Source organism: Haliaeetus albicilla, chromosome 8 (genome assembly GCF_947461875.1).
Source record: "Haliaeetus albicilla chromosome 8, bHalAlb1.1, whole genome shotgun sequence".
NCBI classification, from domain to species: Eukaryota; Metazoa; Chordata; class Aves; order Accipitriformes; family Accipitridae; genus Haliaeetus; species Haliaeetus albicilla.
In genome coordinates, this window is record NC_091490.1 from 13,969,350 (window position 1) to 13,994,896 (window position 25,547).

Below are 25,547 nucleotides of genomic sequence, written 5' to 3' on the forward strand. Positions count from 1 at the left end.
CCGTGATAACTCACTGTACTGCCATAACCTTGGTAGCTTAATATATTTAGCTGCGGTAACACATTTTGTAAAATTTTATGTTTAAGTTCAGAACTGGAAAATTAATTTTAAAACCATGACTCATCCTTCAGCTCCCTAAGTCCTAGCAAGCCCAGGATAGCCCCTCCCTCGTTCACTGCCCTTCCTCAATTTCACTACTTCCTACTCTATCTGAAAAGATTGCTTATCTTTCTCTACTGATATATCTCATTATCACATCTGCTTTTTCACAAGCTTCTGCATTGCATTGACCTCATCCAGAAGTCGCTTCGTCGCATTTTCAGTAATTACAAAAAAATAAAAATCTACTTTTGTACTTTCTCTTACATTCCATTTTATACCCCTGTTCTGAAGCTGGAGTGTATCTCCATTTCATACCCCCAATGATATGTGATAGTCTGTATTGGGAAAGTACCTAGATATCTCATATGAACAGCTCTACTGGTTCAGAAAAGGTCCGTTTAGCTCAGTATCCTGTTCCTACCACTGACCAAAAGAAGACATCCACAGAAGAATAAAAATCGTACAAGAATATATAGCTTCCCTGAATCCTTTACAGCTCTGATGCTTCCTGAATGAAAAGTTTATATATTAGAAAAACTGAGAAAGGCTCTGAAAAGGATCTATATCAGTAATTTCAGCCTTCCTCACATTGCAGAACTCTAAAAAATTGTTACTGAGACAGGAATTCTTAGACAGCAATCATGTGTCCAGTGGTAACAAGACTATTTCTGTCACCTTTCACAGACCCTTCAGAAGTATTCCATGGTCTCACAGGAACCTTAGAAAAATCACAAGCTGAAAAGCATGGACCTACACATATGGGATACAAGAAGCATCTTTGTTTCACTATGAGGTTAAGAATGAAGTAAAACTTAACTGGGAATAGAACTCAAGTTTTAACACTAACTGTGCATGATCATATTCATGCAATAAGATTCTCATCAAATGCTTCCCACATATTTGGGAGAGAACTTTGCAGTCTATTGCTAGCTCTCTCCACTGTTTCAACTGAAAGGTTTGTTACAGCCCACCTATCTCAATGCATCATACTATATCATTCAACTAAGTGAACCATTTAATGGTCAAAAGAAAGATTTATTAACACATTTTTGCTTAGTGCATGCATAGAGAGTCACACTTCAAAGGAAAAAAAAAAGCCCACAACACTTATCTTGAACTCACTGTCTTTTTTTTTGTGTGTTCTTGTTTATTCTTTGCATTCACTAAGAAAAAAAACATTTGCTCACGTGAGCCGTCAGAACCATAATTTAAAGCATCGTGACCAGCAACCTACTTATTATTTAGCAGAATTCCATGGCATCACAGACTTGTGTGGTGCCTACCATGAAGACCTATCACACACACAGAAAAAATCCCATCAAACACTAAGAGAATTCAACCGATCTTGAAAATTATCTTAGGCCCATGGAGGGAGCCTAATATTTCCAATGGAAAGACAACAGATTTTAAATTCTCTCAAATTTTTTTTAATTAATGTTAATGTTTTCACCTGCCTCGTTATAGTAGTTAACACTTCAACAGATGTTGAAATAAACAAATATGTATCTTTATTCCTTTGATGTCCCTAAATATGGAGCCATTTCATCAGATCTTTTTACAGGGTTCAGTAAGGGAATGCTGGTAGAAGATTTTAAGAATAAAAGGATTATTCTGAAGACAGCAACTACCTGAAGCAGTAATTGTATCTTCATTATAGGCTTTTATTATTTTTGCTGGTACAGCTCTGAATAACAGTGTGACAAACCAATAAGCTCTAAGTTCAGGCTTCTTATTTGCACTCACAGTTATTTTACTAGTGATTCGCATTTAACATTTATTTTCATTTTATGGCAATAAAGTAAGAGCGACATAGGAGGGGCAATTTTGTGTCTGAACATTTAATTATGTAGAATACTAAAGAGCTCTGGAACTTCAGTAATTACTTATCATATAGATATTCTTCACACTTCAGGAAAAAAAAAACATCAGCATTCACTCCAAACAATACACGCCCATTGAAGCTACAGCCTTAGACATACATATTCAGATTTTTAAGATGTACATTTTTCTATCAGTTTTCTAAAGGACTGTGCTGCTCTTCAAAAATTTTACTGGTTTCATTGACAATTTATTACAGAAATTACTTCAGCGTAACAATGCACGTGAATAATATTGTTACCAAACTTAAGAATAGTCTTCTTAGGTCAAGAAATAGGAAAGATTAACCTTAATTTCACACATTAAGTTCCTTTATATTCTGTTGATCAGTAGGTGGTTTTGATTTTCACCTCTCATCCCTCCCTATTTCTACCTTTTTTTTAATCTATCAACTCTAAACCAAGAATATCCTGTTTTTTTGAAAAAATGATGACACCAATCCTAACTCTGGTAGAAAACTTACTTTATCTATTTAGAATAAAACCCGGTATTTCCCCAGTAAATGACAAAAGCATGCTCAGTAAACTGATGAAAGATACCTGGTCCTTCTTTTCAGGCACCAAGAGCTATCCACTCAAGTGAGATCACTTTCATTAGATTTTTCTTTTCTGTCAATGAAGTATTGTTTCCGAGGAGAAAGGACATTAAAAAGAATGCTTGAGTTGAGGGTATATCCTCTTACAGGCTTAGACATTTTTGATTTTATGTTGCCTTTTCGGGTATATAGACCGTCCATTTGTTTCTTTCTTCCACCACTTTAAATCCTAACTCAGAAACCCATTAGCTGACCTTTATGTTTCTGAGAGGATTTCCCTAACTCAGGCTTTGCCTGTGCACAGGAGAAGTCTACGGTGATTTTCCACTAGGTGCTACACCAGACTTTTTTCTCCAGCCTGTTTCATCTCTCGTACGCGGCGACCTAAGCGTGTCGATACCTCAGGGAACGAACAGAGTAATTTACAGGTAAACTGTTGTTTTTAGGAGTAACATCGGACCTACAACACCGCCGCCGCAGGGCTTCAAATTTAGCAGGTATTTGCGGAGGTCGAGTCAAAGCTCTTTGGCCGCTTCCAGCGGGCGGGCGTACCCAGCCCGCCTGCCGACGGCCTCGCACGGCGACCCGCTGACCCGGAGCGGGCGGCCCGGGCACCGCCGACCCGTCGCCCCGCAGCTCAGCTCAGCTCAGCGGCCCGGCGGGGGAGGCAGGCCGCGCAGCGGCCCCGGCCCCCGAGACGGCTCCCGCCGCCGCCGCCGCGGGCGGCCATCACCGTGCCAACGCGCCCGGCGGGCCGAGCCGCCCTGGACTTTGAGACCGGCCGGAGACACCGCCCGCCGCGCTCCGGCCCCCCCTCACGGACGCCGGGCCGGACCCGACCCGCGCTCCCCGCCGCCGGCGGGACTCTCCCCCTCTTACCGGAGCAGCCGGGAGGACGCACCGCGCGGCGGGGCCCGGAGCTAAGTCGGGCCGCGGCCAGCCCCGCGGCTTCCACCGATGGCGAGCCCCAGCCTCCGGGGACAGCGGCCCTGGCGGGCGGGCGGGCGGCGCTCCCCCGCCCGGGACGGCGGCGGCGCAGAGGGCCGCCGTGGCGGGGAAGGCGCGCGCGCCCAGACCGCGGCTCCGCCGGCGCCTCCCCCCGCAGACAGACGCCCACCGGCCGCGGCTGCCGCAACGCCGGCCGCGGGACGCGCCCCGCACAAAGATGGCCGCGCGGAGCGTCTCCGCCGCTCACGTGAGCGCTGCCCCGCACAAAGATGGCGGCGCCAGGCTCCCACCCCACCTCGCCCGGCCGGCCGCGGGAGGCGGTTGCCCTGCGTAAAGATGGCCGACGCGGACTCCTAACGGAGCGGGTCACCCTCACGTGGCAGCGACAGGGGCTGCCTCCCGGCCGACCTCGGCCGCTTCTCGCTGGCCCGGAAGCGGATCCCCCGCCGGTCTCCTAGCAGCCGCCGGTGCGGGGAGGGAACCGCCCGCGAGGGGCCGCGGCTGCTGCCCGTGGCGCCCGCCCCGTTGCTCGGCAGGTAACCGAGGGCGGCAACCGTCGGGCCGCCGCGCAGCGAGGACCTGGCCCGAGGCCCGGGAGAGGCGCGCCCGCCTTTGCCTGGGCGGCTGCGGGGACGGGGGCTGAGGGGCGCGCGGAGCCGCCACCCCGGCTCTGTCCCGAGGCTCGGGCACCCCTGAGCGCGACGCCGGGGCTGCCTCGCCTGGGGAGGGCTCGGCAGGGCCGGACGGCGGTGGCTTCTGCCCCCAACGGGGCCAGCTACGGGGACGGGGTTCGCCGCCCCTCCGAGGCCGGCCGGGCCCCGCTCCGTGTCCCGCGGCGGGGAGAGGCGCCTGCCCTGAGGAAACGCCTCCGGGGCGGCACGGCCCGCCCGTGGCCGGAGACGGCGGCGGCGGGAAAACAGCCGGCGGTTAAAGCTGACGGCTCCCTCGGCGCGTGGGCCCGCCCTTTTCTGTCACCTCGCTCCCCGCCACCGGTTGCGGTCCTGGATGTCAGGTGCCAGAGGCTGCGCCTTGTGTTTAGCATCAGGGCGTGAGGGGGATGCTGCCTTTGACAGGGGAGATTGCGTCAGGCTGTATTATTTATTCCTCGCTGCGTGTCTCCAAAAAACTGAAGCTCTGAATGAGATGAACTTTTTCTGGCTGCTCTCAAATCTTTTAACTCTTTGAGCTGGCAGTTACGCTCTTCCAACAGCAGTGATCTTAGAAACAGGGTTGTTGCCCTGTATGATTTAGAGGATATAATAAGTGAACTGCCAGCTAATCAAAGCAGACCGAGTCCTCTGTGGATCCTGGTTATACGTACACAGGGCTCTGCTCAGAGCAGTTGGAAGGAATGGGGCCTAAGCTGAGCCAGCAAGTGTGCTGTCTTCTCAGTAAGCACATCTTCTCTACTCAGAAACATCAATCAAACAAGTCTTGTACCTGTTATATAATAGATTTGAGCTCGTAGAAGAAAGCTGTCCTGGGCTTCTATTGCGTAATTCAGCACGTATGCTTCATTTGACAGAGTATTCCAGAGACCATCTGTGACTGTTTTCAAGATAGTTCCACTTAATGAGGTTATGGGAGAGAGGGAGCCATGTCAGAAGAAGCTGCTACTGAGGCACGATTTTCTCTGAAGACGGTAGCTTTACGGGTATTTCATCTTCCCATTTCTTGGTATTATTCTCTTAACCAGGTAATTTATACGTTATCTAAACATTGTCATTTTTGATATATGTTTAGAAGTTGAACTGCAATGTTGTTCTCACTCTTCTGCGCTTAGTATGAATTAAATTTATACAGAACACCTTGAATTTTGTTTTATTTAGGACATTGAACTAAAATAAGTAGGGTTTTCTTGTCTTTTTCTGCTAATAAATGCTTAGTGCATCATCATACAACTGACTGAAGAGATTGCTTTATCTGCAATGTCTATATGTCTTCATTTGCAACAGCACAATGATGCTCATCAAATATCAAAACCCTCAAGTTGTCTTTTTTTTTTTTTTTGTAGAATTTCTCAGGTATTTAAAAACTAAACATAACTGTCATTAAATTTTGAATAGTAGTATTGAGTGTGGTCTGAAATACTTTCTAGATTGCCAGTACCACTCTCCAAATTAACCTGAATGATAATTCATTAATGTAAATCAAAAATCCTTGTTCTAGTTTTGGAGTCACTTCTGTTTGATTAAATAAGTGGCACATGACTAAAACAAGGTATTGATTCTTTGAAAGCAGGCCGTTTTTTAAACCCGTTCAGTTCTTTTTGCTGGTTTTGTTTGTTTTACTTGCAGAAAGATCTTCAGAGAAAATCTTAAGGATCTGTTAATCTCAGTATTTCCTTTTACAGATGGCCCTGGAGTGATTTATTTTTATTTTCTTTCATTGACGCTATAGGCTAGTTTTCACTAGCAACATCGATAGCAGTCACTCAAATCTGGACAAAGAATACATTATGATCTTAGTTTTCAGGTTGACAAAAGCTGGAGGTATTGTGAAGCTGATACCCTTTGTCTGCAGAGAATCATAAGATTTGTCCCTAGAGCACCTTCATGTCAAAGACAGGGAGGAGGAGCTGTAATTGTGTTGTAGAGATTCAGAGAAGACAGGCGTTAGTTGCTTGTAACTACATATGTGATAAATGATAGAGTGAAATAGTGAAATAAGTCAGAATTACTTGAGAAAATATTAAGGCTTCAATCATATCCCTCAGAGAATACATTTCTTGAAGGGTGAGCCATATTCTGATGCCATAATACACAGGAGGAAAAAAAAGAGTTTCTAGTTGGCTGTACAAAATATGGTCCAGTAGATTTTTTTTTTCCATTCTGTGTATGCTGAATCATTGACAAGGATAACTAGAAGAAAAAAATGGTTAACATTAGGAATGCCAATAGTGTTTTTTAGAAAATAGATATTAGCAGGTCCTAATAAAGTTATGCTTTTAAAACCCATGTCTTTAATATGACAGTATTTTATTTTTATTGAATTAGATGCTTGTCAGCAAAAGCGATGTCATTTTTCATATTTGCATGTAAATGCTTTTCAAAGTTTTACTGCATATAAAACCAGAATGAGATAGTCTCAGTCTTAGCTGCATCTGATTATTTTCACATTTTTTCTGTATTTAAAATACTTTAACATTCTCACTGCAAGATCACTGATTTCTTTTTTACATTGCAGCATGTTCACATCCTTTTTAAATACCATGTGCAACTATTAACTTTCCTCTCCTAGAGGTTTTCATTTCACTGTTAGTTTATTTATGATCATGCTTGTAGGCACAGACAAATTTTTAAAAATCCACTTACAGTTCTTTGAAACTTTAGTTCTAGCATTTAATTCTGTGAGCTTCAAGGTTTTAATCTCAGTTATTTCGTTATTAACTCTTTTCTGTGAAATACAGTAGTCTTTTCTAAGTATGTTTCAGGAATTTCCTTTTCCTTGCAGAGTACAGTGCTAGGTTTTTGGCCTCAGTCAAGATACAGTACCACTAAGGACATGGTTCTCAAGTCAAAGGTGTTTGACTTGTTGATTGCAAACTCACTGCAGAGCAAAGCTTTCAGTGCTTCTTTAAATTACAGAACTCTGATAGTATTAACCAATTACACAGCAACCAGGGACTGCGAAAGTGCAGCAGTACTCTGTGTGGCCTGTGTGGCCAGCTCTCTCTTGTGTGAGGAAACGTGTTACAGAAACGCCGTATTAGCCCCAAGGACTGTAGATCTGGTTTTCTCCCAGCAGTTTGTTTCTTAAGCAGCATAGATTTCCTAAAGATTTTGTGAATGTGGACTCTAGTTTCCAGTTAAGTGGATCTTATCTTCTTTGTATATCTTGTCACTTTGAATGTTATAAACTTTGTTAATGGCTTTTAATTCCAGTTGCTTGTATATGTGGTTCTTGCTAATTTAAATGTCTGTAAACCTATGGCTGATCTATATCCAAAATAAAATGTAACAATAAAAAAAAAGTTCTATTTAGAGAAATATGTTTAAATACATGTTCTTCCCAAATTGAAACACAATGCAAATGTTAGCTTTTGGATCCTCCACTCTTTCACAGTGCGAGAAATAGTCTATTTGTGAAGGGTGAGTTTCTTAGAATTTTTTTGCTGTTAGAGAATTAATTGAAGCCCTGCATTGTCCTGGCATTAAAAAGAAATAAAATAAAAAGAAGTTTGTCTGAAAGTCATTTACATAGATCCCCGTAGTTCATGGATTTGCAATATACCTTATAGTTCTTGGTACTGCAATATGTCTCTTAGTGCAGCCACTCACTTTGTTGCACCAGCCCCTTTGTAAACTCTCTCACCTGCTGACCAGCACAAATTTTGAGAAGCGGTTAGTCTGTGTCCTTGCTCAGAGTTGGTTGTTTCTCAGGCTATGTGAAAGCAGTATCTCTTATCTCCCTCAGACAAGCTATAGCCTAGGTTGAGCACAGCAAAAGGAGGACAGGAGGAAAGGTGGGACTTAAGGAGCATATACTTCCAATGAAGTCACACTCTTTTATTTTCAGATAAAGCTTTCCCCTGGGTTAAAGAAGCTTTTCACAGTAACAGCAGTGAGTGCAATATCTGTTATTTTTCTGGCCAATCACTTTAAAAGAAGACGCGGAAAGAAAAACAAGAAAGTGCCACCATGGGAACCAAGTCATCTAGTATTAGAGTGTACCAAAGCAGCTGCATCAGAAAAAGGTACATGAAGGAACCCCCAAGTTTTTTTTTGTTTTCTTGGACAGGAAGAAAATGGGTGTAAGGGGTTGGGTGTGCATAACTGTGTAGTAGTAAAACAAAGTATTTTCCTTTAATGCTGAGTAGGTTTGAATTGTTGAAGTAGAAATTGTGCAAATTAGGAAGAAAATTACAATGTATTGTAAGTAAACTGGTCTTGTTCTCAAAGGTGAAGTTTCAATCATGACTTTGGATTAAAACTTTCTTTTATCAATAGTATATTAACAATGGGGTTTACTGTTCTTGTGGACACATCTCCATACTAAGAAAAGCAGATTTAATTTTTTATAAGATGGGAAAATAACGATCCTCAAATGCATGGTTATTGTTATAGATATTGAGTATTCTAATTTGTAGTTTCTATTGTAAAACTGTAAATAAAGGAATATTTGTTGTATGCTTCTAAAGTGGATTTTATTGAAAAGAGTAAATGCAATTCGTGATAGATCTTGCTAACACAATGTTTTGAGTTTGCAGCAGCTTTAAAATCAATGTATTTCTTAGGTTCTAGTTGTTCCAGTAGTCGGCAAAACTTGACTCTTTCTCTGAGCTCTGCCAAGGAAAAAGGATCTCAGTCTTGCATCTATGCAAACGGAGGACTTTTCAGTAAATACTCTGGTTCAGTTCAAAGCCTGGCCTCGGTAAGTAAAAGTGCTTTAAGGCTCTTGAATGTGTGTTAACTTGCACTGAATGTGCACCTAATGGTTTCACTGAGCTGAAACAACTTTCCTGAACAAGCTGTGTGGAAGGCTAGAGAAGCTGGGAAGGACAACTCCATAGCAAAAACAGTTCCTAGGCAGAAAGCTTGGATGTAATGTACTCTGGCAAGAACGTAGTTTTAAGGATACTCTGTATAACAACACTTCAAAATTTGTTTACTTTTTTTAAGGTTCAGAGTGCCACCTCCTGTCACAGTTGTGCTTGTGCCAATTCTAATTCCTGGGATAAAGGAGATGAAGATGATATGAAGCTTGTCAATATTCCAGTGACCACACCTGAAAATTTATATTTGATGGGTAAGTTATAATAAGAATAATCAGCATCTACCAACAATGAATGTAAATAGATTCTTGTTTTTATGGCAAAGTGACACACAATATTATTGTGGTGTTCTTTCGCAGTGTCCTGTTGGGATGTGTCTAAAAACATTTCTATAAAATAATGAAATCTTACTTGATCTAGAGTTAGTTTTTCGAAATACATATTTTTTTTTATTCCTATGTTTGTAGTAGTAATCCATAAAATTATTTTAAAATGTAAATAGGAAAAATACATTGAAAATTGTTGCTTTAATCATACTGTGAACTTCTTTATCTTATTAAAAAGGTAGATATCTTTCTTTTGAGACTGGGAAATGCTATTGTTTCAAAAACTTACATTTCTGTTACAACCATGCTTATTAGCTATATAATGTCCTGCAACTCTAAAATGTGAATTCATATGGAAGCTGCGCATTTGATGGAATGAAGGTATTCCTGATCTCCCCTAGGTATGGAGCTTTTTGAAGAAGCACTGCGTCGATGGGAGCAGGCACTAACTTTTCGTAACAGGCAAGTTGAAGATGAAGCAAGTTGTGGTCCCATTAAGCTGGGAGCAGGAGACGCAATTGCAGAAGAAAGTGTAGAAGTGAGTATATTCAATGTATAATCTACTGTTGCTGCCCTGACAATTCATTGCATTTTGTTACCTGAATCTTTTCAACTTCTAATTCAACTACCAAAACTGAGAATTAATTCAAATTTCCAATTTAGTGGTATTGCATTTAAAGGACATCTAACTTTGTTCCTTTTGATTTTTTTGGCTGGTTATTTGGAGGAGAACAGGGGGAGGGAATTAACGTTATTTATTTTTTTGCAATAGCTGTTGCATCGGCGTTTGCTTCTGGATGGTATTATCATGCTACTAAGCACACTAGTTCTCTGCACAAAATCCCTTGGGTCATCCCTTTCTTTTCTGACTATTCAAGAGGGTATCTGCTTAGCAAAGATAAAAGTCTTGGAAAAGATGATCAATTTACGAATGTTCACAAATAATGTGCTTGAACTTTATTTGTATTCCTTTTTTTTTTTTTTTTTGAGCTAAATGCTAAAAATATTTTTAAATAAACATCCACCTGTGTGTCTTTCATTATTTCTAGTGCAGTAAACATCACAGATAATGTTAAAGTGTTTTAAAATTTACATTTTAGTTTTATTACACTAAATAAAATATGTATGTTTAAGAAAGTGTGTATATTTTGGATGTTGAAGTATTCATCTGACAGTGTCCTTGTGCAGTTCGTAGGAAATTAATGTGGCACGGTCTGCTCTTTGAAGGCTTAATATTCTTAGATTTTACAAAGGAATCTTACAGACTGTAAACAAATAGAAAAATCTTCTAATGTCTATCTTCTTGCAGGATATCATTAGTGCTGAATTCATTCATAAGCTTGAATCCCTTCTTCAAAGAGCTTATCGTCTTCAGGAGGAGTTTGAAGCCACACTTGGGGCCTCTGATCCTGCTTCTTTAGCTAATGATATTGGTGAGTACTCCTATTTTACATTTTTATTGCTTGTAATAATGACTCTTGTGGGGGAAGTTACTGAAATATCCACTGAGCAGAATTATATTTATCTGTAAATAAACAGAAAAAAAATCAGGTTCTTTACATTATTATGTAATATTTGATGTAGTGCTTGTATTTTAGATTAAGAATGGACTGAGAGGAAATGTTTTTCTTTGTGGCTTGTCAGTATACTTGAGAATTTCCATAATACTTCTCAGCTTTCTGAAGTTTATGTTGACTTGGGTATTTAAATATTTATGCAGTAAGAATATATGACCCTTTTTATAGCATGGGTGTATTAGACCGTTTCAAAAGAAGTTTTATACATCTTTTGAACTGTCAAACTGTGTATGCATGTACTTTTTCTTTTTTTTTTTGTTTGTCATAATTTTTTGGAAAATAAACCCAAAACCAACAAGTAGAGACTTAGTCTGAAACAGATATTCATTACCAATGCTCTTATCCATGGTGATTGAAATTTATCACAGTTATGAGTGACTAAAACCAGGATGTTAAAATGGCAAATACAATGAGCAGTTGCTGCCAGATGTGCTGATTAAGTACAGATAGTTTGATTATTTTTATTTAAAGAATTGGTTTAAGATGTTATTAAAGACTGATACTATTATACCTTTTCATAATTCAAGCATCTGATCTCAAATAACTGTCAGACTTAAAAGGCAGAACATGTTCTGGTATTAGTTTTAGTCAGTAGTATTGTTTGTTAGGCTTCAGCTTGACTGGCACGAGGTGGCAGTGCTCTCATGTCTTAACACTCCTGTTATCCTGCAACTACTAAATACAGCTCTGAGTAAGGTGGGAATTAAATTTAGGTCAGAGTTGGCTTTCTGACATACCTGCATACACCTGTTAATGTAATTCTTAAAGCAGAAGAGCATTTGAGTATTTTATTTTGGTGTCTGAAACAGTAAGCCCTAAATAAACTTGCCTCGTATATCTATTATTAAATTAGAAGTTTATTTGTAATTTCTGTCTTCAGGCAAAATTAATAAAATGGTATTCAAAGGACTCAATGTAATGTTCAATGTGTTTAGTTATTGTCTTGCTTGGTTACCCTGGAAGTATTTTAAATCGATTTTTTTTTTTTTTTAGATGTGATAACTGAATTCTTGTTTACCAAGAATGTTCTGAGAATTGAATTCATTTCAAGTGTTCTTTGTAGAAATAATTTGTGATCTCTTGAGTAGATGTCTGTTACTTTATTAGGAATTTTACTTACGCTGGCCCAGATGAGTGAGAAAAACAAGTAGTGAAGTGGTTTAGTGAATAGTGTTTTTACTGTTCAGGATTTGGGGCTTTTTCATCATTACCTTGAATTTGTGGCTTGAACAGCAAGGAATATACCAAAGAATGCTTCACTTTTTCAGAATGTTTTAGAAGAAAACCAGAAGAACATCATCTGCTTCCAAGCACTGGTGCTTGAAAGATTTAATACAGAGGATGTTTTGGTTCAATATTTGATATAAAAATATTTCATCACTCAAAATTTCTTAGGTAATTTACTTTCCTGTAGGATATGACACTGAGTGTAGTGTATGAATGTTTGAAGTAGGATGTTTTTGAGATCGACAGTTTTTTGGTAGCTTTCCTGGGAGAGACAGAAAAGTATGTTTGGGAGAATCCTAGAGGCTCTCTTATGGGTTTATTTCCCCCCTCCTTTTTTTTTTTTTTTTCTTTTTTTTGTATTTGGTAATCTAGTGAAAGAAAATGAAAGCTGCTGTCAACAGACTTTCCTTTACTACCCCAAAATGTGCATGTTAACGTGTACTTATTTTGTTTCACTTCTGTTCAAAGTTTTGTATTACTCTTTGCTGGTATAAACATTGATCACTTTTTTTTCCTTTTCGTTTGTGTGCACACATGTATGTGTATTAACAACAACAGGGATGGAAATGTTCAAGAGCCACAAGAATAAGCAAGTCCAAGAAAATTATGAAATCCCAGCGGCCAAAAGAAATATAGTACAGCATTCTTTACTAAGAATAAGAATAATATCCTACTGCAAAATACAAATGACAGTTCAGAAATGGAAATGAAGGTGCCTCTGCTCTGTAGGAATGTATATCATTTGTGGCAAGAGAGGCAGCATCTGCTAAATCAGAATCAGTAGTCCTGGATGATTTATACCCAAAACTTCTTAAAGAAGCTAGATGAAGAAAGCACCCTAATCTATCATTTACTATTCACTAATCTTGGAAAGTGGAAAATGTTCCAAATGATTGGGAAATGGCCAATTTAGTTCCAAATCTTAAAAAACAAACTACCCCAAAACTCCAACACCCAAGTTAAGCGTCATGCCTGTGAAATAATAGTTACTAATTTACAGTTCTGTTACCACAGACAACATAATAAAAGGTGTAATTAGTGCCAGTTGATATAGTTTCACGGTCAGTGTTTTTTCTTAGACTGTATGTTTTTGAGAGATCTGTAATTTGGGGGATTGATATAGCATACATTCGATGATAATAATTAGCTCACTGACATGAACTTTTGTTTATACTTCTGTCTACTGTTAAGGGAAAGGTTTGCTTTCTAGGGAAGATGTTTGGTTAAATGCTGTAATTTTATCAACTATGTAGCTGATAAAATAATTTGTAGAGCTGGAAGTTGATAAAAAATGATCATTTAGGGCATTAAAAGCTTTGAATTAATGAAAAGGAAAGATTAGTAATACTGATCTGAATTATCTGTTTAAATGGTTACAATCTAACAAATTACATTTGAATCCAGGCAAGTATGGATTGTACATATAGATGAGAGATTTTAAAAGAAAGATAATAAAGAAACACTCTTGGAATGCATTAGGAAACTTTTGCATCACAGTGTAAGTTTTCAGCACAGTGCTATAGAAAAAAGACCATTACTAATCTTTGGCTATGTGAAAAGGACAGCATCAGCATAGAGGCAGAGATATGATCTTGGTTTTGTATGGTTTTAGAATACTGTGTCCAGTGCTGCTGTTCTTATTTCAGAAGATATGGAAATACTAGACAGCTCAAAACAAGCCATAAAAATGATCCATGTTTTGGAAAAACAAGCTAATATGTGGTTTAAGTTGCATATGTCCAGCTTCTTATTGAAGAAAATACTGAGAGGTGACTTACTTGTTCTGAATAGCTCCTTACACATGGAAAAGGTATGTGGTGCTGGGGGATTTGTAGACCTTGATGTCAAAGTCATAACTAGATGCAATGTCTGGTTGTTCAAGTGAAACAAGTTAAGTTCTGAAGTAAGTTGCCTCTGAAGCGTGTTGAGGGTATTTCAGTGTTTTAGACAAAGGTTTTTTTGGTTTGTTTTTTTTTTTTTAATGCTCTTTTGAGGGATGTTTTTATTCCTCTTTGAGAGGAAGAGATGGACTTGGGGGTAAATGGTCATTGTGGGCTTTCTGGCATTTAAGTGTTTCCCCTTACTACTGCTTTTTTTTCTTCTTGGAGTGACCAAGAAAAAGCTTTTGTTGTCCTTAATAGATTCAGAACACTTGCAGCTTGTAGTTAGAATGCTTATAACAAGCTTTTATGCTTCAAGGTTTCAACTGTTGACCCACAATGGTAATCAGAAAATGTTTTGCTTTGTTTTTTCTCTGATACACATAATGGTTAGATACAGTTTGTGGATATTTCTTCTGTTGTCTCCATCTGAAGCACTTGTGATTATCCGCAGCTGGAGACAGGGCTCTGACAGTCGGACAAATGCTATCAAGTGTTATCAAAAGACTTGCTGCATGAATGTCTGACTAGCACTTATTCAGAAACCCTGGGTTGTAACAATCTCCAAATTTGGTCAGTAAGGAAACTTACAAAAGTAAAAATTTCCATCAATTTCTCGTTTTCAGCTTTCTCTGTAAAATCTTCTGTCAAACTTCTGGGGCTCCTGAAACCACTCTCTCCCCTACTTGTCTACTAGTCACAAATGTTGCTTCTTCCCAAAACCTTTAAAGGTTATTCTTCCCCAGTCATCATTCCCTCTACCTAATCAAATTAAGATCTTAGTGCTGCTGTTGATCAATCATACCACAGACTTGCTTTTCATTTTGTGATCCCACTTACTAGTTGAAGTTTGTTGACATGATAAACAATTTGCCAACCAGCTTTGAGAAAATGCCTTCAGGAGACTATGATAACATGCTACATGGGAGAGTCAGGAACGAGTTACCTGGGACCCTGCTGGAATACAATAGCTTGTCACTGCAACCACTGTCTTTCATGATGTGGCCTGAAGTGCTTTTCTTCTGTCTGCTATGACAGGTAAAAGGTGACTTGTAAGAGCAGGCAATCATCACTTGAAGTGGTTGCATACTGTAGTCTAATTGCCTTTTGTTTGCTTCTTGTTGTGTAAATTAGCACCGCCAAATGCTTTTTTTTTTTTCCTAGTTATATGTAAATTAAATATTTTCTTTTCCTGATATTTCCAAATATTCAACTTTTAGCAGTGCAGAAGATACAGGTGTAAATAAATACCTTTTCTGCCTGTGGGTAGAATTCTACTAATAGCAACAATAATAATAATAATTGCAAATAATCATTTTCAACTCTGTAAGCTATTGTGGAGTTACAAACAATGAATACAGCCCTGGAAAAGACTTGCATTTTAAATAGATGAAATAATGGAATGCAATTATGTTCATTGTTGTTGCATTCTGTACTGGACTTTCAGAATTATCATATAAACCAGCAAGCTAAAATAGGATTTCTATAGCAGAAATATTTCTGGACATGAAATTAAAACAAATATGTAGGGCTGAACTGCAGTTGCTTTTATGCTGATCCTCTTAAGACTGTGAAATAACGTGGGAAGCTTAGAAACAGGCTTTCTTGAGGCAGGCATAAGCTAGACTGAATCAGGAAGGAGACAATTGGCAGAAAACTGTGAAAAATATTCATTTTGTTATTTCCGAGTGGTAAATGTGGGGGGGTAGAGGGTTAAAAGCTTCTAATACTTTAGTCTGTCCTAGAAGAAAGTTATCTTTTTTTTTTTTTTTTTTTTAGATCTTTTCTAGCAGACTGAAATGTTAGTCAAGCTAACTTGGGAGGAATGCAAAGAGTTAGGAGAGAAACAATAGTTTTACTTACGAGCAGAATTGCAGGTCAGAGGGGAAAACTCTCAAATTGTAGGGCTCCTTGTCAGTACTGAATTCCTAATAAGTCATATTATTATTCTGATTTCTACTGTAAAAAGGAATGCTGGCACTCAAACTAATGGTGACTTGTGTACACTGCCACTCCAACTTTTTGATAATAATATTAAAACCTATGCATTGATTACATTTTTATTTTTAAAATATTTTATATTAATTATACAATTTAAAACAATTAGTTGTTTGAGCTACTGCAATAAAAGATCTCACAAAGGTCTGTGTTGAATGGTTTTGTTGGACGGTTTGCCTGTTTCTTTTTTTAATTTTCTTCTCTCACTCAAAGATATGACTGGCATTTTGGACAGACTAAGCACAGTCTTTAACCTAGTGACAAAACTCTTTAGACAACATATTTACATATTAGAAACCTTTTCTCCAGCTGCTCTTAAAACAAAACAAAAATATCTTTGCATAATCAATGAAGTGGTTGAAAGCTCATTTTTATATATTTTGTTAACACAGACTTCTATAATGTTTTACTGTTCATGGATGAATATCTACGGCCTGTGTGTTCCTTCCTGCCTCTGAAATATTAATGGAAAAATTCTAGTTTGAGAAGATTATGTTTTATTTGGTTATGCACAAGAAATGTTTCTGTTTATAATTCTCAGACTCCAATGAGGAGGTGAGCAATTTGTAGTAATTCACTTAGGTGTGCTCCAGTAGTACAAACTATAAAACAAATTTAAAGCAGCGTAACTTTTTATCATAGCTTGAAAACTTTTGCTTGCTTTGTGTTCCTTGAAGATAAATTTAGATTAAATGGTTCCTTCATTTCTTGGAGAAGGACGAAACATTTTTCTAGTGGCTGAAACAGAATTGAAATTGAAACAAAAGAAAACAATAGCTTTTTCTTTTTAAAGTGTGGAAATATATTAATCCCAAGAAATGCTTTTATAAAGGAAAGAAAACAATATTACTGAGTCTGAGGAAAAGGCCAGAAAAGTTATTCCAATCCATTTTTTAAAAAAAATAATGCATATTTTGAACATAATTTAGCTATTACAGTTTATGGAAGTTCAGTAACTGCTGAAGCTTACAGCATTTTACTGTGAGGTCTCTTGTGTTGCAACTTACTACTGCAACTCCTTATTTCTGACTCACAATAGATACTCAAAGGGCAGATGTTTGAATTGGATAGTATGCCTTCTGCTATCAGTAATATTTATGACTTTCCTTTAAAGGCAAATTTGTGCAATATTGATAACACTTCCTTTCTAAATCACCTTCAGCAAAATTCTTTACCAGAAAGCACCTAAGCACAATGTTGAGTAGTAAGGTTGGTAGTTAAAAATTCAACTTAAAACTAAACAAAAATATTTCTGCAAATGTTGTGTCTATCAAAAGATTATAATGCTTGGCTTTCTCAGTGTTACTCTTAATTTTGGCAATACTATATGAAAAATGCAAAATAGCTTTGCATGGACCTGCAGTGAAGTTACTGGTACTGAAAAAGATTAGTATTTGATAATCTGTATCTTCATGTTGGTATTTGATAACCTGGAGTGTATGTTTGTGTTTATCTTAAAAGCTGAAACTTAAGTGCCATTTCATTGCATAGTGAAACAGATTAGCTGAAGTCTTTTCAGCAGTGGCTCAAGGTAATATACTTTACTGTACACTGAAGCAACACTGGAGAACTCAAGGTCACTTATTGTATGTTAGCTTGGGGGGAGATACAGATAGAAATTTCCAAACCCACTTGCAGTAAGATCAGGAGGAGAGTCTGTTTCTGATTTTTGAGGACCCTTGTTACCATTTGCCCAACAGCTTTGCTCTTGGATCCAACAATGCAGGCTATTTATACACCTTGTTGCTTTTCCTTAAATGGCATCGCTGAAACCTGTCTTCTTTCTGTCCACACCAAAACTCCTGTTTAAGCCCTTGTCTTTCTCACTTCTTGACTCCTGCCATGTTCTTGTCTTGCCTTGTCCATTTAAAACTTGCTTCTCTCACATGGACTTAACTGGTGTTTATAAAAAACTTTGCTCATTTTTCTGACCAGATTATTCCTTTCCCTTAAGCTGTCTCTCCCCCTCAGGAGCTTCTCCTCAAATGAAATACAAGCTATTCCTCCTTTCAGCTATGAAGGCTGCTCATAACTGAGCCACAATCCATCTACCTGATTTAATTTCCCAGACTTCGTTCAGTTAGCTGTTCCTGTGCTTCCCTGCTCAGTCCTCCTAATGCAAAATCCGTCTGCTATTTCTCAACTGTTTCTGCTCAGTCCTTACAACATGTGAGCAGCTGCAGCCATCTCTTTCCCCAGATCTCTTCTTAGCATGAGCTTCCTGGTTCCACGTAGTTAGCCAGGCAAACTCTAATTACTTTCTCCCTCTTTTTCCTTTCTTCTCTGCCTGTCAGTTTTAAATCCCTGATAAAAAAATATAATGAAGCTGTTCTAGTTCCTTACGAGAGTAAGGATCCTTACATTTGTATGCAGTTACTGCCCCACAGTACTACTCAAGTAGGACTAGTTAACACATGCTGTATTATCTGTGTTCATCACCTACCTCTTTAACACTACTTTAAAGGCATATTTTTTGAGCGTTCCTTTTGCATCTTTTTTTGTTGGCCATTCTAGTGCTTAGTTTTAGTCAATAATTTCTGCTTTTTTTTTTTAACCTTTTAAAAAAAGTACACATTTACCACCTTTTTGTATAAAGAAAAGCGGTCATTTTCCCCACACACCAGGGCTTGATTTAATAACACTTGCCTTCATTTTGAACACTTTTGAAAAGTGGTGTATGGAATAAGTGGAAACAGCCTTCCAAAGGCAGGAAGCTGCCTTTTTTTTTCCTTCCTCTCACATGTTCTTGTGGTATATTCTTAAGAAGTTATAATTTACAAATTCTTTTTCTTACTAAAATGGATGTATATACATTTAACTTCTATGTGTTTATATACATTGTGGGTATAAATGTTCCAGAGGCAGGAAAAAATCATACCAGACAGATGGCAAGTCGTGAGGGCGGGATAAGTGTTTATTTTTCTGGCTGTAGTATCACAGTGTGAGGTTATATAAACTGATGATCGAGAACATGTTTTGGCCCATAGGGCTAATTCCTGTTTTAGAACTTCTACTAAAACAATTTATTCTTGCATTATAGTCTATTTTTAAGATAGGCTTGTCTGAAACATTCATGGGCAAAATGAAGGAAGGAGAGCCAGAATGAGGTGGGGGAGATATAGACAGTGATAGTTTAGAGTTTGAAAAAACTTCAGAGGTAATCAGCTCTCTCAGCTTGGTAGCTTAATCTTGAAAGTGCAGAAACAACATTTTGAGCTTTTTCCAATTGCTTTTCAGCACAATATCAAAATGGAATATTGACAGAATCATATAAAATCAGCAAATGTAGCTTTCTGCACTATAGTTCCTTTATTAATTCAATAGTTCAGTTAGGACTAAAATAGATAAACTTCTGTCTGCAATTTATTTTCAAGGGCTTAAAATGAAAACATTGTGTCTTTGTGCACACATGCAAAAGCTAACAACTTTTCTTACCTGACGTGTCTACTACATTTAAATCTTGCTGCTGTTTAAGTCAAAGGTTCTGACCATCAGCCTGGCATAAATGGTTGTAGCATATCCACATAGCGGAGTCTTCAGCAATTGCTGTTCACTGAGCTTGTTATTTAGCACCAGCTATACTCCACCGCTACAGCAATACAGATTTATTTACCAGACATACAGTTTGTGGTTATTTTATTTTTTTAATTGCTTACCCTATATGTGGGAGGCTGAAGTAGCTTGTGTATTTCATTCCTAAAGGCCTTTTTATATCTCATAATTTTCTTAAACTTTTGTTTCAGCTTGAAATATTTCAAAGTTGAACCTATCTGTGGGAGTAAATCTATTTTTGTGGAAAGGTATAACAAAAGGTTCTGTGAACAATAACAACAGAGGAAGTAAAATTTATTATTTATGTGTCATTTTTCTCTCATGCATGCATTTATGCAGTAATTACTAAAACTGTTACAAAAAATTAACTGGGTTTGAGATGTGTTTTATTTCCCTTTTGATTGCTCAAGGTAATTTCTTTTTTAATAAATTACTGTCAATTCTCTAATTCTTTGTGGGATATCTGGTCTGTGCACTATGTCCCACCTTACCTAATAATCCTTTTTGTAGCAAAGTGCTGTAGGGTAGCTGATTCAAGAGCAGATGTCGATCACACCAGGCTTTATTCTCTCTCCTGCTATTTAAAGCTGCCCTTGTTCTACATGTAGATATGCTGCAAGTATTTAAAGGTAAACATATACATATTTCCAAATAGCCTAAATTATGTACATTCTTTCTTATTCAAGCTTTGCTTTATTTTACTTTAATTTACCACAGTTAACTAATATATTGACTAGATAGCAGCTTTAACTACATCTGTTTGAGTAGCTGCTAATGAGTGTCAAGCTATCTTCCAGGGTCATGTTGCACTAATCATTACTTACATTATAATTCAAGTGTTAATATGTTGTTACTAATGCATTTAGCAACCTTATAGTGTTACTAATTTGTTTTTTAATTTAAGTTTGGTAACTGGTGTTATTTAGTAAACTAAAGGTCCAGAGGAAGAACTCTTCATTTAGTACAACTTTTTAAGGATTCTTATCTCATTCTTTCCTACTTTCAGTGCCAAGTGGAATGCAAGCAGGCTCCAATCAGTAGGGCACTTAAGATATTCTTTAAGTCTTATTGTTTAAAGTTAAGCATGTGTCTTGCTAATTTAGGTTCTTAAACTGTATGCTGTGTACAGCTGGGTTTGCAGAAGCCAGTCACATTCCTGAGCAGTTTCACCAGAGTGTGCAGAATTCTGTAAGACAGTTCTGCCCTGAAATTCAAGTGAAGACTAGGTTTATTATGCTGTTCCCACAGAGTTTGCCTGTGTCAGATATGCTAGAGTCTCCATTCTGAACACAGAATCCAAATGTTAGTCCAATTCAAATATATATATTTGTATCTTTTGATGTTTATTTCACTGAGGGTCACCAGTTACATAGTTGGTTCCATTTTTCTGTCTTTAAATTCTGGGGATAGAAAGGTATCAGTCTTTCTTTTCTGATACTTTCTTTATACATGTAAACAGAATTACCAACTGCTAGACAGTATGTTTTTCTTTAATGGAAGAATAAATTAATATGTGGGTTCCTTTTGTCAGTCTGTCTCACTTGCTTTGAAATGTCAGCATCCCTGAAGCATAATATGCTGGCTAAAGAAAAGCCTTTCCAGCAATCTTGTGTTTAAAGTCTTACTTTGAAGAGAACGTGTTGGATGGTCTCATACCCTTGTGCTATGTCCAGCAAAATAGTCTGTATGCTAGCATACTAAACTGTTTACTCTTTCCTTTTTTTATATAACAAATTAGGAAACTTTTATAAAGCAGAAAGTTTCAGGAGCTGAGCAACAGTTGCTGGTTATTCTTGTCCTTCTTCATCACTGCATGTGCTGCTATCTGCTCTTCTATGAAGAGGTGCATGGTGGGAAAGCCAAAAAGGTGGCAGTGAACTGCCTTGGAATGAGGCAAGGGATACTGCTAGTAATGCATTTGTGTAAACATCTTGCTTTAAGTACCTGCTGACTTCAATAAATTTACACAGGTGTAGTAGAACCGAGGCCAAAGGCATAAGTTCACTTACTTTTGAGACTCCTCTCTCAAGCCTGGTGAGAAGACTTTTCTACCTAACCTGCTTATGGAGGCTTCTGGTGTAGGAAAGGTATTAAAGGAGCTAATTCTAGATGTGTAAGTCTCAAAGTTAACTTTTTGTACTTCCTTGTCCTGTAAATATCACATTGCGTTTTGAATCTGCACTGCATCACAATGAGTTAATGTACTATCACATTGAATGTGGTTGAACAGACCATTCCATTGTCACTAGAAAGTGTCTGTGCAAAAATAGCGGTAGGTTATGCTTGTTTTTAGGATGTGAAGAACTAAGAAAAGGCAGTGACGTTCAAATCTGATGACTAAGGTATCTGGCAGTCTTCACAGTGCTGTGCTATAAATCCCCAGTGGACAGCCTATGTTTTAAAATATGCAGCACTGGAATTCAAACTAGACTTTGCTCTGGACAAAGTAGATGTGATGCTTTCTGAACTACAGGAGGATGGAGTACCCCTATGAAGAGGAAACAGTGACAACTTTGTGTTGTACATCCATCTCAATAGACTGTACAGAGTAGACAGCTGAGCAAACTTGATTGCCAGATCTCTTTCAAATCAAATCAAAGTACAAAAAGTGCATCTAAACTATTAGACTTGAAAACAGGAGGGTGGACAGAAATCAAATTCTTCTGTAAAGGATAGGGATTTAAACCTTAAAATCAGGGAAGATCCACTGATTTTTAGCTTCAGGGTAAAGAAAAGAAGTTGCAGAAAATTGTAACCCTGTGTAAATGTAGAACCTTATAATGTGCAGTTACGAATAATCAAAGTTTACATTTTCAAAGAAACAATAAGGGAGATAGGGATGTGTGATAGGGATAGACCTAACAGTGACACGTAGTTTATACAAGATATACATCTAAAATCTGTTTCAGGATCATATGTCTGCATCAAGCAGAGAGTGAGAGCAGTAAACCAGAGAAGTGAACATATGCATACATTTATTTTCTGTTTACTAAGCTGATTTCTCAGCTGTCAGCACATAAGATATGTTAGTTCAGGTTATAAAATACACATTAGATGCTGCTTTGTTTTCTTAAAATTCAGATTTCAGCAATCTAGCACCATGTGTGTTTACTCTGCCTCTTCTTTGAGTTTTGAATTGCAGAGTTCCTCATGGTGAGGTCTTTCTATTTTGAGATTTTGGGTTTACGATAAATTGTGCCACAATGATTCAGGGACAGCTTTCACAGGTCACATTCTCTATAACAAAATTATATTTCTAGCCTTTTGATAATTTCTTTGCTTAAAAAAAATTTGCGACTATCAGAAAATATTCCAATTCAGTTATCAAATTTATGGAAGAGTTGTTTAGCAGATTTAAATCTTGAAAGAATCATCTGATTTATCACCATTACAGAATATCAAAGCTATGTAATATTTCCTAATACTTTTGAGTTATTTAACATATCTGTGTCTATAGATTACAGTAAGTAACTTATACTTAAATTCCTTTCTTAAATGTATTTGATTTTTTACTTGGCAAGACTAAAATGATTATTTATGCACGAGCATTTTGTGCTGTCTTTACCTTTGCTAGATAAGCACATTCAGGGTGCTTAATTTTACTGTTTTAGAATATAAGAGCAGTAGCCATGTTGTTTTATTTTATACATCATTAAACATGTGGTGCTCAGCAGATAATATCACTTCATTGACAAAGTCAGTATCTTGAAGGTCTTAAAATAACCAAATTATTATAAACATCCCAGAAATTGCTATTTTTTCTTTCCAAAGTATGTAGAAAATCTCTTGAAGATTATAAGGTTATTTTAGGCAAGTTGCATCTTTTTCCAGATGACAAATATTGCAAATCAGTACATCACAGTTTTCAGGTGGATTTTACTGCTTATGTGTGTAAGCTTAATGGATTGTACTATTCAATTTTTATATGCATTCTCTATTTATTTATATTTAAGCATGAAGAATCTATTACTGTCATCTATACACACATTTGTAATTCAGCTTTTAAGCAGCTGGACTCCTTTTGTCTTAATAATAACATCAAAGTAATAAATGCAGAACACAGTGTGAATGAAGAATATCTTGGGTTTTTTGCATAATGATAATTAGGTGAGCATCCAGTGTCTTGGAAAATGGCTTTTTTATACCTGTGCGAGAGTATTGTAGTGGAAGGCTTTTATGTGGACCTTTGAGGATTATAGCTGTACTTAGAAACAATTATAAAAGCTCTGTTTCAACTTTTACTGAGGAAGTAAGATTTGGCCTTCTATTTGCACAAAACCAGAAGATTATTCTGTGCATGAAAACTACTGAGGTATTTGTTAAAGATGTAATTTGGAGGCTCAGCAGTTAGCTCAGCCAAAGCTTACCTTGAAAAATGTCTGAGAGTAGTAGGAAGAAGGTGAAATTGCAAATACTAAGTACTCAGTGCTGTCCTATACTCTGTTTTCCCCAGTTGTTCCTTTCCATTAGACCACTGCTTTAGTTGCTGAGTTCCTAGTCAAATACTGGTGAGCAGAAGCTGTGTGTTCACAACAAGGGCCTGTGGGAGGTGTAAGCACATCCTGACAGCCAGGCTGGATGATCCTACAGCACTGGAGTATCTTTTTGTGGGTTTGGTGGGGGTGGAAGTTTTGTTTTGCTTTTTTTAAAGGAATCTGTCACTTCAGTTTGCATCAGAGCAATCCCAGCAAAGAACCATGAGACTTGTTTAACTTGTGATACATGGTGTGTACGGGTAGAGTACAAGAGTTGGTTAGATGTATTTCAGGTCAGGGTCTTTAAAAAATATTTTTATGCTGAAGTCAATAACAACTTTGTTTATATACAGTGAGGTGAGATACCTCCAGCTATAGGCACTTTCTTGAACCCAGGTATTTGTGTTATTGGAGAATGTAAACACAAATTTAACAATAGCTGTTAAATCCAGAATAGTCTGTGTGGACACCCTGCTCCATTCTTGGCTTGCCTTTTTTAACCCGTGGCTATAAGACTTAGTCATCAGAAGGTGCCTCTGAAGGTTGGGATTGTTTTCTTTTTATAAATACGACATAAGTAAAATTCATTGCTTTCTGGGTGCATCCTGTAAGACTTCATGTAATACATTAGTAGCTACTTGGTAGGACTGATGACTTTTTAATGAATATTCAGTCAACACTCTCAGAGTTATGACTATTTATAAACATAAATAAAGCTGCTTTTGGATGCTTCAGCAACAGTGGTGACAAACCACTGTGCTGCTTGTGACTAGCTAGAAGACTGTGACACATTCTCTTGAAACTGAATTATGTAGTAATTCATGCTTCTACGCTCTCTGAACTTGATTATTGCAATTCATTTGTCTAGGCATGAAGCCACACATCTAAGGGGCCTGACTAGCACACAACAGAGTGGCTGGCTGTGCAGTAGCCTGGCAGAATACTGGGACCCTGCTGCTCTTGGGGTACCCTGACTTTTCATAAGTGGATTCCTTTGCAGGGTTTTCTTCTCTTCAGAGTCTATCAAGTCTCTCCTTTCTCATCTTGCTTTCCTGCTCGTGATGTATTACTGCACTAATGTTCCACTGAAGTGGGAGGGCTGGGAAGAATAGGCAACAATGGCTTTAACGGTGACACTCAGAACTAAATTCCTTAACTCCTAGTGAGTTCTTTGCCAGTGGGTAAGTGCTTTCCTTTTTTAACTGCTGCATGTAAGTGCCAAACTCACTTGCGAACTCATGCCTTGTTTCATTTAGGGTTGGAGGGAAGATAACATATAAACGGTTTCAGAATTTTAAAACATTATGTGACTTTGAGTACTCCCCAGTTGAATGCTAAAAAATTAATTTGGATGCAGTTCTATCTCTAAGGTCAGATTTTGCTCTGAGAGCTTAGTGGGTTAGTTTTGTGGTCTGTCTTACTACATGAAGCTACCAGAGCAAAGACAAATAAATATTCTAGACTGGTAATCTGTGAATAGGTGTGAAAGTAGCTTTGTTCTGGTATGGTTTTTTTTTGGTTGCTTATTTTCAAATAGATAGTTGTTTGCAAAATC

General features: G+C 38.0%; 2 protein-coding genes across 3 annotated transcripts in view; one reads left to right on the top strand and one right to left on the bottom strand.

Moving 5' to 3' along the window:
* The window catches only part of USP33 (ubiquitin specific peptidase 33), a 43,465-nt gene extending 39,760 nt beyond the window's left edge, over positions 1–3,705 (bottom strand). The window contains exon 1 of the mRNA XM_069789001.1: positions 3,395–3,705. The gene's annotated coding sequence lies outside the window, so the exon portion shown is untranslated. The remainder of the gene's footprint in view (positions 1–3,394) is intronic.
* Positions 2,827–25,547, top strand: part of MIGA1 (mitoguardin 1) — a 44,209-nt gene continuing 21,488 nt past the window's right edge. The window contains exons 1-7 of one of the 2 annotated variants that reach the window (XM_069789026.1): positions 2,827–2,943; positions 4,989–5,159; positions 7,982–8,159; positions 8,700–8,836; positions 9,085–9,211; positions 9,685–9,821; positions 10,593–10,716. In XM_069789026.1, coding sequence (XP_069645127.1) covers positions 5,061–5,159; positions 7,982–8,159; positions 8,700–8,836; positions 9,085–9,211; positions 9,685–9,821; positions 10,593–10,716 — 802 coding nt within the window. In that variant the 5' untranslated portion in view covers positions 2,827–2,943; positions 4,989–5,060. Of the gene's footprint in view, positions 2,944–3,799; positions 4,000–4,988; positions 5,160–7,981; positions 8,160–8,699; positions 8,837–9,084; positions 9,212–9,684; positions 9,822–10,592; positions 10,717–25,547 lie in introns of those variants that run through there. The other variant, XM_069789025.1, reaches the window with a different exon arrangement.